Source organism: Eulemur rufifrons, chromosome 6, assembly GCF_041146395.1.
Source record: "Eulemur rufifrons isolate Redbay chromosome 6, OSU_ERuf_1, whole genome shotgun sequence".
NCBI lineage: Eukaryota > Metazoa > Chordata > Mammalia > Primates > Lemuridae > Eulemur > Eulemur rufifrons.
Genome location: NC_090988.1, coordinates 72,482,851 through 72,500,579, shown reverse-complemented (window position 1 = coordinate 72,500,579; position 17,729 = coordinate 72,482,851). Strand labels below are relative to the sequence as shown.

The 17,729-nt window shown below is 32.9% G+C and overlaps 1 protein-coding gene across 1 annotated transcript in view; it reads right to left on the bottom strand.

The window, feature by feature from the left end:
- LUZP2 (leucine zipper protein 2) overlaps positions 1 to 17,729 on the bottom strand; it is a 196,934-nt gene that overhangs the window by 65,279 nt on the left and 113,926 nt on the right. The window contains exon 5 of the mRNA XM_069469723.1: positions 4,200 to 4,274. Within this exon, the coding sequence (XP_069325824.1) occupies positions 4,200 to 4,274 (75 nt within the window). The remainder of the gene's footprint in view (positions 1 to 4,199; positions 4,275 to 17,729) is intronic.

Sequence of the window (17,729 nt, the reverse complement as noted above, 5' to 3'; positions counted from 1 at the left end):
GAAAAAGGATCAAAACAAATGTGGTCAAGTTGAATTTTAGGATTATATATGCCTCTGATTTTCTTATTCTACCAATTCTATAAAAAGACATATTCCAATTTTTTAATAATTTTTATTTCAAAATATTAGGGGGTACAAATGTTCTTGTTACATGGATGCATTGTATAATGCTGGAGTCAGGGCTTTTAATGTGCCCATCATAAGAATAGTGTACATGGTATCCAATAGATAAGTTTTTATTCCACACCCCCCTTGCTGCTTCCCCATTCTTAGTTTCCAATGTCCTTTACCCCACTTTATGACCATGTGGACTCATCATTTAGCTCCAACTTATTAGTGAAAACATATGATATTTGTTTTTCGATTCCTGAGATACTTCACTTAGCATAATAGCTTCCAGTTTTATCCAAGTCACTGCAAAAAACAATATTTCATTCCTTTCTATGGCTGAGTAGTACTCCATGGTGTGTATGTGTCTGTGTATGTGTGTATGTATACATACACATATTCATATACACTACATTTTTTTATCCACTTTGATTGATGGACCCTAGGATGGTTCCATCTTTGCTATTATGAATTATATTGGTGAAAAACATTCAGGTATAGGTGTCTTTTTGATATGATCACTTCATTACCTTTGGGTAAATCCATAGTAGTGGAAATACTTGATTGAATGGTAGGTCTACGTTAAGTTCTTTGAGGAAACTCCATACTATTTTTCTTATTGGGTGTACTAATTTACAGTCCTACCAACAGTGTATAAGTGTTCCTTTTCACCATATCCATGACAGCATTTACTTTGTTGGGTTTTTTTTTATATAGTAATGGCCATTCTGATAGTGACCATTTTAATTTATATTTCCTTGATGATTAGTGATGTTGAACAATTTTTCATGGTTTTTTTTTTTTGGCCATTTGTCTTTCTTCTTTTGAAAACCATCTGTCCGTGTCTTTTGTCCACTTTTTGATGGGGTTACTTATTTGTTTATTTTCTTGTTGATTTGTTTGAGTTCTTTGTAGATTCTGGATAGTAGCCCTTTGTTGGATGGATAATTTGCAAATATTTTCTCCCATTTATTCTGTAGATTGCCTATTTACTCTGTTGATTATTTCTTTGCTGTGTTGAAATTTTTTTAATGTAAATCAGTCTCATATAATTATTTTTGTTGTTGCTGTATTTGCCTTTGTGTCTTAGTCATAAATTCTGTGCATAGGCTGGCTGATGTCTAAAAGAGTTTTACCTATGGTTTCTTCCAGAATTTTTATGGTTTCAGGTTTTACATTTAGGTCTTTAATCCATCTTGACTTAATTTTTGTATATGGAAAGAAATATGAATCTTGTTTCACTCTTCTGCATGTAGCTATTCAATTTTCCCAGCACCATTTATTGAATAGAGCATCCTATCCCAAGTGTATGATTTTGCCTGCTTTGTTGGTCAGTCAGTCATAGCTATCTGGTTTTATTTCTGGGTTATGTATTCTATTCCACAACGTCTTCAGATTTTTTCTTTTGTTTAAGATTGCTTTGGTTATTTTATCTCTTTTTTTTTTTTTGGTTTTATATAAAGTTTGGGATTTTTTTTTCTTAATCTGTGAAAGATGGCATTGGTATTTTGATGGGGATTGCATTGAATCACTTTGCACAGTATGGACATTTTAACAATGTCGAGTCTTCCTATCCATGAGCAAGGGATATTTTTCCATTTGGGTGTGACATCTATTATTCCTTTGACCTGTGTTTTGTAGTTCTCCTTGTAGAAATCTTTCACCACCTTGGTTAAATATATTCCTAGATATTTTATTTTCTTTGCAGCTATTTAAATAGTATTGCTTTCTTGATTTGACTCTCAGCTTGACTGTTATCAGTATATAGAAATGCTACTGATTTATGTATGTTAATTTTGTAACCTGAGAGTTTGCTGAATTTATTTATCAATTCTAGGAGGTTTTTGGTGGGCTATTTAGGATTTTCTGGATACAAGATTATATCATTGGCATGATAGTTTAACCTCCTGTGTTCCAACTTGGATGCCCTTTTTTTCTTTCTCTTGCCTGATTGGTCTGGCTAGGATTTCCAGTACTATGTTGAATAGAAGCGGTAACAATGGGCACCCTTATCTTGTTCTAGTATTTAGGCGGAATGCTTTCAACTTTTCCCCATTCAGTTGATGTTGCTTGTGCATTTGTCATATATGGCGTTTATAATTCTGAGACATGTTTCTTCTATGCCTGGTTCATTGAAGGTTTTTATCACGAAAGGGTGCTGTATTTTGCTGACTGCTTTTTCGTCATCTGTTGAGATGATCATATGGTCTTTGTTTTTACTTCTGTTTATGTGGTGAGACACATTTTTATTAGCATAATATTACATAGTATGAGTTGGATATAGTCAGAGACTAGCATAAATTGGTATAAATATATTTTATATAATTTAAAACATATCTCATAAAGATAGGATCTTGGTAGGATGAATTATACTTGGTCTAGTCCACACAAAATAGCTAGGCTACCCTAAAACTATTGAATATTAATAAATTGGATAAATCAATACATAATGAGACAATCACAAATGAGTAAAGTATTAAAATGTCTAATTATTCATTCAAAATCCTCATTTGTTGAAAAGTTCTAAACCTTAAGAGGGAATATTATTTGAATTCACAAAATGTCCTAATTTCTTTACTATAGTACTTTCTTGATATACTGCTATTAAGTTCACTATGTTACCTATGAAGTTTTGGTCATACCAAAGTAAAGAAATGAGCCTATGTGAGATGCAAGTCCTTGAAAAGGAGAATTTTAGCCTGGTCCTTAACATCACTCCATAATAAGGGGTGGGGAGAAGGATACAAGAAAAGCTGCAAAAGAATCAGCATTAGATGTTATATCTCCTTTTTTCTATACCCAAACACCTATGCTTCAAACTAGCATTTAAGAGAAACGTCCTTTCTTTACAAATCTCACTTGCTTAATTTCTTAATGAAATTGTTACTAAGCTATGATCACAAAAATATGAAGCACTTGATAGCAGATAGAAGACTTTGTTCAATTAAAAAAAACCTTATTTTGAAAAATACAGGAGCATATACAGAGCAATATAAAAATATCATGTAACCATCAATCTTAATTAAATGCTAAAAAGAATCATTTGATTATATAATATATATGGTATATGTAATATAACATTTGTATAATTTTTTAAAATATATAAATTATATGTAAACATACATGAATGTAATATGCACATATATTCCATTTATCTAATATATGTATATATACATATATAATGCAGCTATATATTGTATATACAACATACATAGTTACATGGATTAAATATTTATTTAATATTTTATGTACAATTATTGGAGAATAAAATATTTGAGATATAGTAGAAGCATTCTTTGTAATCATCTCTAGTGTCATTTTACTTAGTCTTTCCCCAGCGGCAATTGTATCAATAAATTTTATGTGTATTTATCTTTCTATGTTGTCTATTTATATGATTTGTAATTGTTAGAAATGTGCTTTGTATATTTGAACAATTGTCAGATATTATACATATAATCCTGATTTTTTTACTCAACATATGTTGTTGATGAGATGAAATATATTAATGTGCATTCATTAATATTAAATTTTGATGACCATTTCAAAATTTCAGTATAGAAAAATACAAAATATATGTATTCATTCTCCTAATAGTAAGAAGTTAGTTATTTTCATTTATCCTTAATACAAACATTGCTACATTTAATGTCCTTGTGCATGTTTCCAAGTAGAAATGGATAAGTACAAACTCTAAGACACATACATTTAAAAATTGGTTATAACAATCTGATGTCAATGACTACTTTCACTTTCTTCATAAGTCATTCTTCCAGAGTTAACATATGATATCTTAGACACCTTAGTTGGTGCTTTAAAGTATGTTTATTCACTGTGTTATAGAACAATTGTACCAGTAAGGCAAAAAATTAAGCCTTAAACCTATAAAGACTGAAACTTCAGTCAATTTGCTGTAGCAGCAAAAAAATAGCAAGAATTGAATTTCAAAAGGAATATCATACATTCATGAATTCTATAACCACCTTATATGCACAGCATCTGAAATTATATTAAGTCAAGGGAAGCAATGAATATACTCTAGCTTTTTCTGCTAAAACCAAAATTGTGATAGTTCATGGATATAGACTTACCCTGTCAAGCGCTGCTTTCTCCAGTTCATTTTTGGCTACAGCTAATTTTTGTTCCAGATCAGTAAGCTGTTGGGCCTGTAAAATAAGGGAAAGGCAAATCCTTTCAGTAAATTCTATAAGCTCCCCCTCTACTTCAAGCATCTGTCATTCATTGACAAAAAGAAAAAGAAAAAAAAAGACAAAAAAGGAAAAAATATGCCCTGTGAGATTCATTTAGATTTCAGGTTGAAAATACTATATTCTGTGATGTTTGACCTTTGTTTTAAGTCAATGAATAAGAAGGAGGAATGTGAGAGACTCCAAACTAATATTAAATTGCATGTATTCCATTTTATGAGTAGAAATACTATCTGCCATAAATATTTGGATTGAGATAGGGAACCATTGGGTCCTGCTGGATAAGGAGTCACAAGGTCCAAACCAGATCTCTGATAAAACAGAATGCATTTAGAGAAGCCCACAAAACCAGCTATTTATAGAAAAATCATTGCCATGAAAAATGACCTCAGGTTATCTTCACTGTTCATTATGCCCTGCTTATAATATATTAGCATATTAAAAGAAATTCCTACCAGCATCATGACAGTTTACAAATGTCATGGCAACTCTGGAAGTTACCCTATGTGGTTTAAAAAGGGAGAGGAACCCTTAGGTCCAGGAACTTCCCGCCCTTTTCCTGGAAATCTTATGCATAATCCTCCTTCCACTTAACATAAAATTAAATAAAGAACATAAAATAAGACCCTGAAAACTTAGAAAGTGCTACTGTCTCTTCCTCTGAGGGATAGTTACCACTTTGCCTATGGGGAAGCCTCCCATCTCTTTCTTTGTTAATTCAATAAATTTACTTTTGCTTTACTTCCTTGGCTGGCTTGCTCTTGAATTCTTTCCTGTGTGAAGACAAGAACCCACCTGGCCTTTGGGCTGGACCTTGGTTTGGGGGTCCATTTTCCTATATTAAGATTACTTATGCATAACCCCCATTTTTTTCTATATGTCTGAGAAAATGCTAGCTTTTGAAGCTGTACATTCTTTCAACATTGTCCTTTACTTTAAAGATACAAAAGAACAGAGATGGTAGGAGATGGAACTTAAGAGCTCAACTCTAGAATTTGAGTACTAGTTCTTACACTTTTCTAATTTTAAATATAACATCACCATGCCTCAGTTTCCTCTTATGTAAAGATGAAGACAATAATAATACTTAATAGTGCCAGGACTATAGTAATACAAAAATATTTGATGAGGAATATAGTTCCTTTTACCTGCCATAAACATACCATAAAAAGAACCAATATATCAATCCAAGAAACTTTTATCAGGGCAGAAAGAATGAATTCCAATGAAAATAGCAAATTTGCCTTGAAAATGTTATTGTCATCCATTCCCAGGATTTCATTAATTTACTTTTTCTAGGAACACATTGAACAAGATTGGTCATTGCTATCTTATTTGGTGTGTTTGGTGAGATCATATTTTCCTGATAAGTGCCCCTTTCTCTCTGCATCTGGGCCAGCATCTGCTGATTTGGGAGTCTTTCTTTGATAAGCCATTCTCACTGGAGTTAGGGGATATTTCATTGTGGTTTTGATTTGCATTTCCCTCATGATTAGAGACATTGAGCATTTTTTTCATATACTTATTAGCCATCAGTCTCTCTTCTTTTGAAAAGCTTCTGTTCACATATTTTGTTCACCTTTTAATGGGGTTGTTTGATATTTTCTTGCTGATTTGCTTGAGTTCTTTATAGATTCTGATTATTAGACCTTTATTGGATGTATAGCATGTAAATATTTTCTCCCATTCTGTAGGTTGTCTATTCACTCTATCAATCATCTCCATGGCTGGGCAGAAGCTTTTTAACTTAATTAGCTCCCATTTATTTATTTTTATTGTTGCTGGGATTGCTTTTGGTGTCTTATTCATAAATTCTTTGCCTAGGCTAATATCTATAAGAGTTTTTTCTGACCATTTTTTCTAGAATTCTTATAGTTTCATACTTTTGGTTTGTCTGTTATCCATCATGAATTAATTTTTGTGAGTGGTGAGAGGTACAGATTCAGTTTCAGTCTTCTACATGCGGCTATCCAATTTTCCCAGCACCATTTGTGTACACAAATCAGTAGCATTCCTATACACCAACAATCATCAAGCTGAGAATCAAATCAAAGACTTAATACCTTTCACAATAGCAACAAAGAAAATAAAATAAGTAGGAATATATTTAGCCAAGCAGGTGAAAGACCTCTACAGGGTGAACTATGAAACACTGAGGAAGAAAATTGAATAGGATATAAACAAATAGAAAAATATATCATGCTTATGGATGGGCAGAATCAATATTGTTAAAATGTCTATACTACTCAAAGTGATTTACAGATTCAGTGCAATCTCCATTAAAGTACCAACATAATTTTTTGAAGATCCAGAAAAAATAATTCTATGCTTCATATGGAAACAGAAAAGACCTTGAATAGCTAAAGCAACCTTAAGCAAACATAACAAATTGGGTGGAATCACTTTACCAGACTTCAAGTATACTACAAGGATATAGTAACCAAAAAAGCATGATACTGCAAAAGAACAGAGACCTAGACCAATGGATCAGAACATAGAACCCAGATATGAAACCATCATCATATTACCATCTGATCTTTGACAAAACAGACAAAAACATACACTAGGGAAAAGAAGTCCTATTCAATAAATGGTGTAAGAACTCAGATTTCTATCACTGGGGTAGCGGATTTCTCTCTGGTTGGACTGGTCTAAATGCTCCCTCCATGGACACTGATAGAATTCTGCCCTGTGCTTTGTTCCCCTGTGACAGAGTGGTCTTGAGTTCTAATGCAAAGTCCCATGATCACTTCACTGTCTCTCCTGGGCACACAAATGCTCTCTCTACCCAGCATGCTGGCACGGTCCTTTATGGGGATGGGGGAATAGTCACATAGGCAATGCTAGAGTGTCTTTTCTGTACTCTTCAGTGCCTCTTTCCTTGATATAATGTTACAACCAGGTACTATGATCACTCACCTGATTTTTAGTTCTTCTGAAAGTGCTTTCTTGCATTGATATTTGTTTAATTTGTCTTTGTGTGGTGGGAGGATCACTGGAGGTTTCTATTCAGACACCTTTCTCCATCCACCCCCCATTTCCACTCTTGACTACATTGCTGCAGCTGGTTCATTATGTTCTCTGCCTTGAGTCTCTTCCTGTCTCCCTTTGTCTCCTCCAGGAAGTGATCCTGCATGCTCCAAGATGTTTGGTTTTCATGAAACTTCGTTTTAATCAGTTTTCTCTTGACCAAACAACTTTAAGCCTTTTTATTATCTTTACAATAAAATGTGAACTTCTTCATATTCAATTTGAGGCTTTGCATAGTCTCTACACAATCTTTAGTGCCTACTACTTTGGCACTCCACCTTACTCAAGGTAGGCCATTAATAGTATTGCCTTCTATCCCTGGTCATGCAATTAGTCTAGAATGTGTCGACCTACTTTATTCAAACTCCCCTGAACAAGCCAACAAAAAGTGAGTTCTTCTGGAGGACCGTGTGACGTCACATCACAGGTGTATGTTGTTAATTTGGAATTTATATACTGTCAGGGTTAATTATTTCAAATTATAAAATTTTCATTTCATTTATTTATGATATGTATCTTTACATGTAATTTCTTCATTACATCTTTCTCTTTTCTCATTTAATCTTCTAACAGATATTTACTGCAGGTCTAATAAATGCTAGCCATTTTGTAAATTTTATACTCCTCTAAAATAGAAGAACTTCCCTCTCTTTCTGCTTTTCTCCCTTCCTCCTTTCTTCCCTCTCTCCATCCCTCCCTCCCTTCTTTGCTTTCTTTATTCCTTTTCTCACATTTTCATCTTCCAGATATTATTTTTAACACTCATTATGAGATCAGTTACAAATACTGCACAACATAATGTAACATCTCTATGAGTCTCATAGAATAGGGCTTCTTAAATATTTCTGTATTCACCACTAAACCATCAATAAGTTTTTTGAAGAGTGAGACAATAAAATTTTACTGGTGTTCTGTTTCAAGTCTCAGAAATCTATCTTTATGGGTGGAATTACCAGTGCCTTGCTAGCTGTCAGAAGAGATATTTTGATCTAAGTGCATTATTTAATATATCTTTTGCCTTCTTTACAGTTTATTGAATGAAAAATGTTCTTCACACACCTCTAAATGTTCTCATGTACTTTTCTGCCTAGAGTTGTGGAAAATTATTTGCTACCCTATTTCCCCTTATCAATTCCTACTCATCCTTAAATCCTAATTGAAATCTTAATTCTCATAGGGATCCATTTTGAGTTACAAATATAATTTTAGCATCCTTGTTATATTCTCTTGTTATTATATTTTTCTTCCTGTTAGTTCTACCAGTTATGATATTCACAATATAAAATGATATGTATGGTATGGACAGAAACCAATCAAATCTGACTCTTCCCTGAATGCTAGAGCAGGGAGAGTTTCCTGCTTGACAGGTTTCAAGCTGTTAAATAGTCTCTAGCAGCAGCATGGTGCAAGCTCCTACGCTGGCTTGCCACACTCCCATAGACTCAGCCAGGAAAGATGCAATGAGCCCAAATCTATTTGGACAGTTTATTACATACACTGACAGCAGAAGGAAGATCTGCATGGTTTTGGCAACACACATACCTGATCTCTCTGGATGACAACAGATCAGGGATGCCATAAGACAAGTAACACAAGTGATGGGTCTCCCTGCCATTGTGGATCCAACTCTAAGCTATAGCCAAACATTTTTATAATCTACATCTGTATGCAAAGGAGGGGGAGAGGTGCAATGTAGAAAGTCCCATGCCTCACTGGTACAAGAGATAAGAAATTGCTTCATGGCAGCCTCCTGTAAGGTAAGAAGTTAGATAAAAACAGTCTTGTAACATCTCCTAACATGACTACCTACCATTCTATGTTCCATCGAGGTTCACAGCACATTCCACCAACATTTGAGTTAAACTACAGGTTACTCTTTCTTTTCTGACCTATGTGGAGTCTTGCAAGGATATCTAGGTGTGATGGCAAAGCCATTGTGCTATAATAGGTGGATGTCATTTATTGCTTGATGATAGCTAAGTGTCAGGGAGAAATGAAGAATGCCAGGAGATGGGCCTGGATAAAGGAAGCAATGGTTATTTACAAGCTGGTATGGTAGGGCTTTAGTAGTTGAACAATTTGTATGGCTATATTAATAATACTGTTTAAATTCCATTCCTATTTATTTCAATTGTCATTTATCAATTTATCTGTCCATTTAATATCTCATTCCCTTACCAGGAAATAGACTCATTCACAATAGGGATTTGTTTTGCTAAGCATTGAAACAGTAATTGTCAGAATAGTGCCAAGTACAGAGTGGATGCTTAATTATTATTGGATGAATGAAGGATCAAATGAATAAATTTGATGTGGGTGCCACATACTGTACTAAGAAACAAGGTTTCTTATATTCCTCCATAGCACATTAATTTTTTTTTTGTTTCTGAAAAGCCTCAGTATTTATTTGCAAGAACTCTGTATCTGCTTAAACATTTTGAACATTTCAGGTCCTTAATTGAACAGTCCAAGAAATGCTGCTTTTCAATCCATCATCTAAATCTATTTTCTCTGACAGTTAATTGACGTGGCAAACAATGGCTGCATTTGCTTCTAACAGGCCCAGGAATCAATGCTTTATTAACATTAATGAAAAGTGTGCTGAGGGACAGTGGATATAATCTAACACAAAATTTTTAGATGTCAGGATTAAGTCAGTGGAAATATTTTCTACAGGTACTTTTTTTTTCCTTATATGAATCTGCTTGAATATCATGGTCCCCTAGGGCAATTTGTGCAAATATTTTTGCCATTTGAAGGCTGGATTAAGCCAATTGTTTAATTTTGTCACTGCCACAGTATAGCAGCTGCACTAGATGCTTATCCCAAACATCCTCTCAAAAATTGTATTCACTAAGCAAATTTTGTTGAAAGCAGCAAACATTGAAACATCTACAAACCAGCTTGTCAAATTCACTACCACTCTAAATGTATATTTTTCCTTTAAATTTATTTTAATGCATTTCAGCAGTGATTTTTAATGTATTCCCATATCCCATTTCCCAAAAGACTTCTTTGTTATTTTCACTTAAATTTATAAGTTGAAACAAAAGGCATAGAATTTTGCATATTTTTTTACAGAGAACAAATATGCTTACACCAGGGAATAATGAAGCCCTAGAAATGTGGGGTTCCCAGAGATGGGCAAAAGAGCTCTCTGTCCTATGTCAATATCTCATTTCTCATGTAATTGTATGCAACATGAGCTACTTTTATTAGTACATTCTATGTTTTAATAAACATTAAATAACTCTTAGTGTATGCAAGTCAAATTCTAAACAATATACAAATATATTTCATAGTTAAACAGTGGGGCAAAAGGTATTCTTTTCATTATTTACACAAACAGAAGTCTGTGGAAGTCCGGCAAACAATATAGATAAGTAAGTAAAATAAATAAAATAAAACTCAAATATTCGTGATTTCAAGACCACCCTTGGGAATCCCTCACATCTTAAATTCCTCATCTCTTTTGGCTCTTGGTTCGAGTGCTACCTGTTTAAAGATGTTCATTCTAGTTGGTGAATTCTGAGCTCAGTTGTAGCACTCAAATGTGAAGATTAAAATGCCTTGTGATTTTTTAAAAATATGTTTATGTTTAATATAATTACATAATTAACAATAGTATCTAAGAATACAGGATAAAATGTTAAAGACAGTAAAGTTGTTTTAATACTATTCATGCTCAATAAAGTCATTTAATTAAAAAAAAAAAAAAAAAAGATGCTCATTCTAGATGCTTAACATTGTAAACTGCCTGACTCCCCACCTGGAATTCCAAATTCCCCATTCCTCTCTATGTTCTCTCTTTCCTATAGCACTTACCATTCTAATATACTACATAAATTATTTTCTGTTTATTGAATATTGCCTCTTACATCCACTTAAATGTAATCTCTACTAAAGTATTGAACTTTTGTTCACTAATGAATCATGTAGGCACCTGGAAAACTGCCTGGCAATATTAGGCTCTCAAAAATGTTGATTGAATGTATTATCTTTACATTGTAATACGATTTAGAAGGTCTTTGTAAGGATTAGAAACACATTTTTACATGTGATCAGGATACATATTTGGTGTTTTGTAAATGATAATAATAACAATGGTGATGGCACCAATAATAATTTATATTATGAAAAAAGATAGATGTTCTCATTTTTTATAATCAAGCTGCTTCCACATTATTTAATATTTCGTCTTCTTATTGTCAGATCTAAGAGTCTCCCTAATATCAGATACCAGTAAATACATCTAGTGAATTATTAGTGAAATGATGACTTGTATCCAAATCAATTGAGGTTAATTCCACAAATATTTATGAATTAGTTACTATGTGCCAGTCAACTTATAAGTTGTGATGGTTATATAAATATATAAAATACAGATCCTATCCTCTAAGGATGTGTACTATGGTGGAGGATGTTATAAAAAAAAACTAGCAGTTATTTCCCATTTTAAATAAAGTATATCCTAAAATAGAGGACGGTATAAAGATCTGGTAAAGATTTCCAATTCCTATTTACTTTTGTTACATTTAGAGGGACAAAAAGGTTGTAGGATTTGTTTTCATGATACAAAAAAATAATTCCCAGATTGTACTACTATATGGGAAAGGCTGATTAAAGACCTACTGATATGTAATAGCACAAATCTTATTTTTTATTTGCTTAAATATATTCTACTTGAGCTAATTAGGATAATGACTAAAGCCATAAATAAGAATAAAATACAATTGGTTCCTAAGCATAAATCTACATGGAACAATCACATAAACCTTTGTTGACGTTTATCTAATCGTATATGTTATAATTAATTAAATGGTAATAATTATGAGTATTAAAAAGAACACTAAAATATAACTTAATCATCTTGGTCTTGGTCCTTCGTTTTCTACTTAGTAGCTTTGAGACTGTGGACAAGGTCCTTATTTTCTTAAATTCTCATTTTTCATCTGGAACAAAATGGTATAATAGTATCATTGTAAAAATTTATGAAATACTCATCAAATTCCAAGAAGAATGCTGACATTTTAGTGAACTATCCATTTTAATAAATATTATTATCATAGCCACTTAAGAAAGCAAGAGAACCATAAAGAGGGTAAACAGTCTGTATGGACCAAGGGTGCCTTACTAATATTTGACAGTTGGTACCTATACACCTGATTCCCAGCTTTCACCTAACTATGAATATTCTTGCAAAATTGCATAAGATGATGCACATTTTGTTCCTAGTTATTATGCTTTTTAGGGCTTAACTGCATCCCAAATGATTGTAAATGGAAATGAGACATGAAACTTACTCCTTCTCTCTCTTTAACAAAAATGAACAAAAATGTTGAAATACAAACTAGGGATTTCACCTGAGATGCTTCGTGAAACTATCACAGATAATTTAGAAAGAAAATAGGAAGCTTTCTTACTGATGTCTTGATAAATGGATTTTTCATGTGATAGATGCATTATAGTTTTGGAAATCTTAGAAAGATAATTAAACTAATCCCTCACTGGAATCTCCTTCTCAAAAAAAAAAAAAAAATAGTACTGAACTATGTATGTCAAAGGGTTGTTCTTGGGTTTAAATGAGGTAATAAATGCAAAAAAAAAAAAAAAATAAAACCACACAAAAAAGCTGATGCATGGGTTTTTCCCCCCTTTGAGATAATTATCTGGAATTTAAAGCTATAGCTTTGGTTTCAGCAAAAATTGGTCTTTATAACTCAATTCAGTAGCTGTTTGCTTCTCTAAAGACAGAAAACCACCTGCCTAATTTCTGTTGGGTTTTCTCATATGTCACTAGTCTAGCCTTAAAGTTAGAGAGTTGCATACCTTCAAATTGTATCTGTCAAAATGCGGGTCAAATGTTTATTTTTCCTGTCTTGGAGCTGTCACTTTGCTTTATCTACTTAGCCTCCACAGGGCATAGTGTATCCTGTGTCGTGATCATGATCTATTTCTGAGGCATTCACAACTGGATAATCAATAAATGAAATCTCTTCTAAACTACATATTTTTTACTGAGCATGAGAAAAAAAATTTTATGGGCAATTTGGTATATAAAAAGAGCAAGGAGGCATTATTTTTACTCTTCCTTTCATTATGTGCCCTGTATTATTTCCTTCATTCATCCATTCATTAATCTTACCATTCATCAATTTAGCTCCTACTTAACCCATCCATTCACGTTTATGTTTTTACTTGTACACATTATATCGTATTATCTGTGTATTTTCTACTAATATACAAATACAGTTATCCACATTTTTTCATTCATCCATCTCTCCATTCTTCTACCCATCCATCATGCAGCCACCCATTCACTATCCAACACAGTACACTGTCCAAATATTGTAAAGTGGATATATAAGATACAAAGAAGAGTTACATTAAGCTTATCTCAGACAATAAAGGGAAAATTTTCATTTCTTTCTGTTAGAGAAGCAACAAGTTTGCCAACTATTTCAAAATATTTTGATCATTTTTTACCTGTGCATCTCTACACATTTAAATCATGAATTATTAGATCAGTATCTCTGTATATGAAAGTATCCACTCTCTAACTCAAACCTTTTGAGGTAGAAGCTCATGTGGCTTTTTCTGGGATTCAATGATTTTGGAAAACCCATCAGAGTAACAGCAGAATTCTCAGAGGAAACTTTACAAACCAGAATGGAATGGGGTCCTATCTTTAGTTTGCTTAAACAGAATAACTGTCAGCCACAAATTTTATATCCTGCAAAACTAAGTTTAATGAATGAAGAAAGAATAAAGTTTTTCCCAGACAAGCAAACACTAAGGGAATCTGTCATCATTAGCCCTATCCTTCCAGAAATCCTAAAAGTGCTCTATATACTGAACAGAGAAATCAATACCAGCTAGTGTAAAATCAATTGAAAGTAAAAACTCACAAGGCTTATAAAACAGTAACATAAGAGAGAAAATAAAGCACTAAAAAGCAATCAACATGATAACTGGTACAGTATCTAACATGTTAATATTAAGATTGAATGTAAATGGGCTAAATGCCCCACTTAAAAGATATAGATTGGCATATAGGATAAAAACAAATAACCTAAATATATGTTATCTCCAAGAAACTCATTTAATTCATAAAGATTCTCATAGACTTGAGGTAAAGGAGTAGAAAAAATATTCCACACAAATGTTAACCAAAAGGAAGCAGAAGTAGCTATTCTTATATTAGATAAAATAGATTTTAAATGAACAACAGTAAAAGTAGACAAAGATAGTCATTATATAATGATAAAGGGTTCCATTCAACAGAAGATATAACAATCCTAAATATATATGCACCTAACACAGGAGCTACAAGATTCATAAAGCAAATACTACCAGACTTAAGGGCAAAAATATACAGCAATATCATAATAGCTGGGGACTTCAACACTCCACTATCAATAAAGAAACACTGGACTTAAAAAGGACTCTACAACAAGTGGACCTAACAGGCATTTATAGAAAATGCTACACCAAAACTAGAGAATATGCATTCTTCTCATCAGCATATGGAACATTTTCCAAGATAGACCTTATGTTAGACCACAAAACAAGTCTCAACAAATTTTAAAACTTTGAAATTATATCATGTACCTTCTCAGATCATAGTGAAATAAAACAAGAAATCAATTCCAAGTGGAACTCTCAAAACTATGCAAATACATGGAAATCAAACAACCTGCTGCTAAATGATCCTTGGATCAATGACAAAATCAAGATGGAAATTTAAAAGTGTTTGAATTGAATGACAAAAGCAATACACACCAACAAAATCTCTGGGATACTGAAAAAGCAATGCTAGGTGGGAATTTATAGCACTAAATGCCTATATCAAAAATCCAGAAAGATCACAAGTTAACAATGTAATGTCACACTGCAAGGAACTAGAAAAAGAACAAACCAAACCCAAAACTAGCAGAAGAAAAAAATACCAAAGATCAGAGCAGAACTAAACAAAATTGAAACCAAAAAAATAAAAATAAAAAGGATCAATGAAACAAAAAGTTGGTTTTTGGAAAAGATAAACAAAATTGATAAACTGCTAGCTAAAAGAATGAAGAATTGAAGAGAAAAGATTCGAATAAGCTCAATCAGAAATGATAAAGAACGTTGCAGCTGATACCACAGAAATATAAAATATCACCTGAAACTACTATGAAAACCTCTGTGCACACAAACTATATAATCTAGAAGAAATGGATAAATTTTTGGAAACACACAACCTCTCAAACGTGAATTAGGAAGAAATAGAAATCCTGAACAGAGCAATAATGAGTAGTGAGATTTAAACAGTAATAAAAATTCTCCCAACAAAAAAAAAATAAAGCTCAAGGAATATCTACACATAAATTTTGATACAAGTCTAGCATTAAGAACTACTTCCCCAGAGGAAGCATGAAATATTGTTCTTGAAGATAATCTCTCCCCCAGCATGCCACAGTAGAACACACATACACATTTAGTTATGTTCAGCAAATAGGACAAGTCCCATATATTACAAAACAGAAATACTTCAATGTCAGTATACTGAAAATATTTTATAAATGTGACTGTTTATATTACACTAGTACAACCAATGGTATTATTAAAGAGAAAAACAATATAATTTGGAATTGCCTTAGCTTATATTTGTCAATAAAAATTTGATAGATCTCCATCTCTCTCTCTCCATATATATATATAGATCTCCATCTCTGTCTCTCCATATGTATGCAAATACATATGTATATGGAGAGACAGAGATGGAGAAAGAGAGAGAGAGAGGTCCAATTATATCTTTCTATCTCTATCTCTATATCTCTGTGCATATAGTGTGATGTTTAATCTGTGTGTCAACTTCACTGAGCCAAGGGGTACCCAAACTAAACATTTTTGGATGTGTCTGTGAAGGTGTTTTAAATGAAAATAACATTTGAGTTGGTGGTCTCAGGAAAGTAGATCCACCCTTCAATGTGGGTTGACATCATCCAATCCTTTGAGCCTTAAATAAAATAAAAAGAGAAATTCACCCCCTTTGCTTCCTGCCTGCCTACTGAGCTAAAACATATGTTTTCTCCTGCCCTTGTAGTGGTATTTACATCATTGGCTTCCCTGATTCTCAGGTGTTTGGACTCATACCAGAAGTAGAGCATGAGCTTTCATACTCACATGTATATTTCCTATTGTTCTATTTTTCTAGAGAAACCTAGTATATATATATAATATATATATATATGTAATGACATATATATACACACACATACACATATATGTAGGCACGCGTGTGTGTGTGTTTATAGAGAAAGAATTTCAAGAGTCAACAAAATGGAAGAAATACTTCTGAAACTTTCTCCACTGTTTTTCACTCAGGGAGGAGAGAATTTTATGAGTGATGGATTTCCAAGTTTCTAAACATACATGAGTTCTTTTGTCTATATTTCTCAGGGTTAAGAACTCTTTCCTGTTGGTCCTTTACAGACTTAAAAAACATAAAAGGAAAAAAAACTCTTAATCTGTGAATGGTGGGTTTGAGGTAATAATTTAGGGCAGAGGCCTGCATTTTTGAGAAAATTCTGGAGCCACCCTTCCCTGCTCTTGGGACCCTGTACATATTTAAGATGTAGATGGCATTGTAACTAGCCCTTGGACCTCAAACTGATAGCCTCATAGACCCACTTTTTTAACGGAAGTGTGGATTCAGAGAGTCATCTAAAGTGAATGATGGCAGAATTAAAGGTCCCACATTTGGCTGCTGCTAGTCACAGTCCCACCTTCTAATCCAGGAACAAACCTTATCTTAGATCTGAGAGCTTGAGAACTGTGCTATGTTTTCAACTGCTTTAAACCATAAAGGTGAAAAGTATAATTTTAATATTATTTTCACAGAAACCTCAAAATTATATCTGTACACATACTATCTAAGGTATATACATATTCATATACATGTACAAAATTGCAGTATTTCTTGAAATAGGAAATTACCAAATTGATCAGTAGAGACAGTTACTGTATGATTTCAGATTATTTATTCAACTGGAATTGCTATGGGATTTTATAATATATCAGTTTACCAGCATTTACTATTAAGACAAATTCCTGCATAATTTTTGAACAACTTCTTACTCCTCATCTGCCATATCCAGTTCATGGATAAATGGTTTATACACTGTCTTTTAAATATATTTCAACTTAGCTCACTTTTTGCCATTCATACTTTAATAACATGGTCCAAGTTACTGTTATTTCTGTTTAGATTGTTGCAATAACATCATGGCAGAAAGGAATTAACATAGCAGGACTAAAATGTCCATCCTTAGAAAGAACTGCTTACTAGGTTGGCATTTAGCTTACATCTGGGAACTTGAATTTTGGGAGATTCCCCACTAT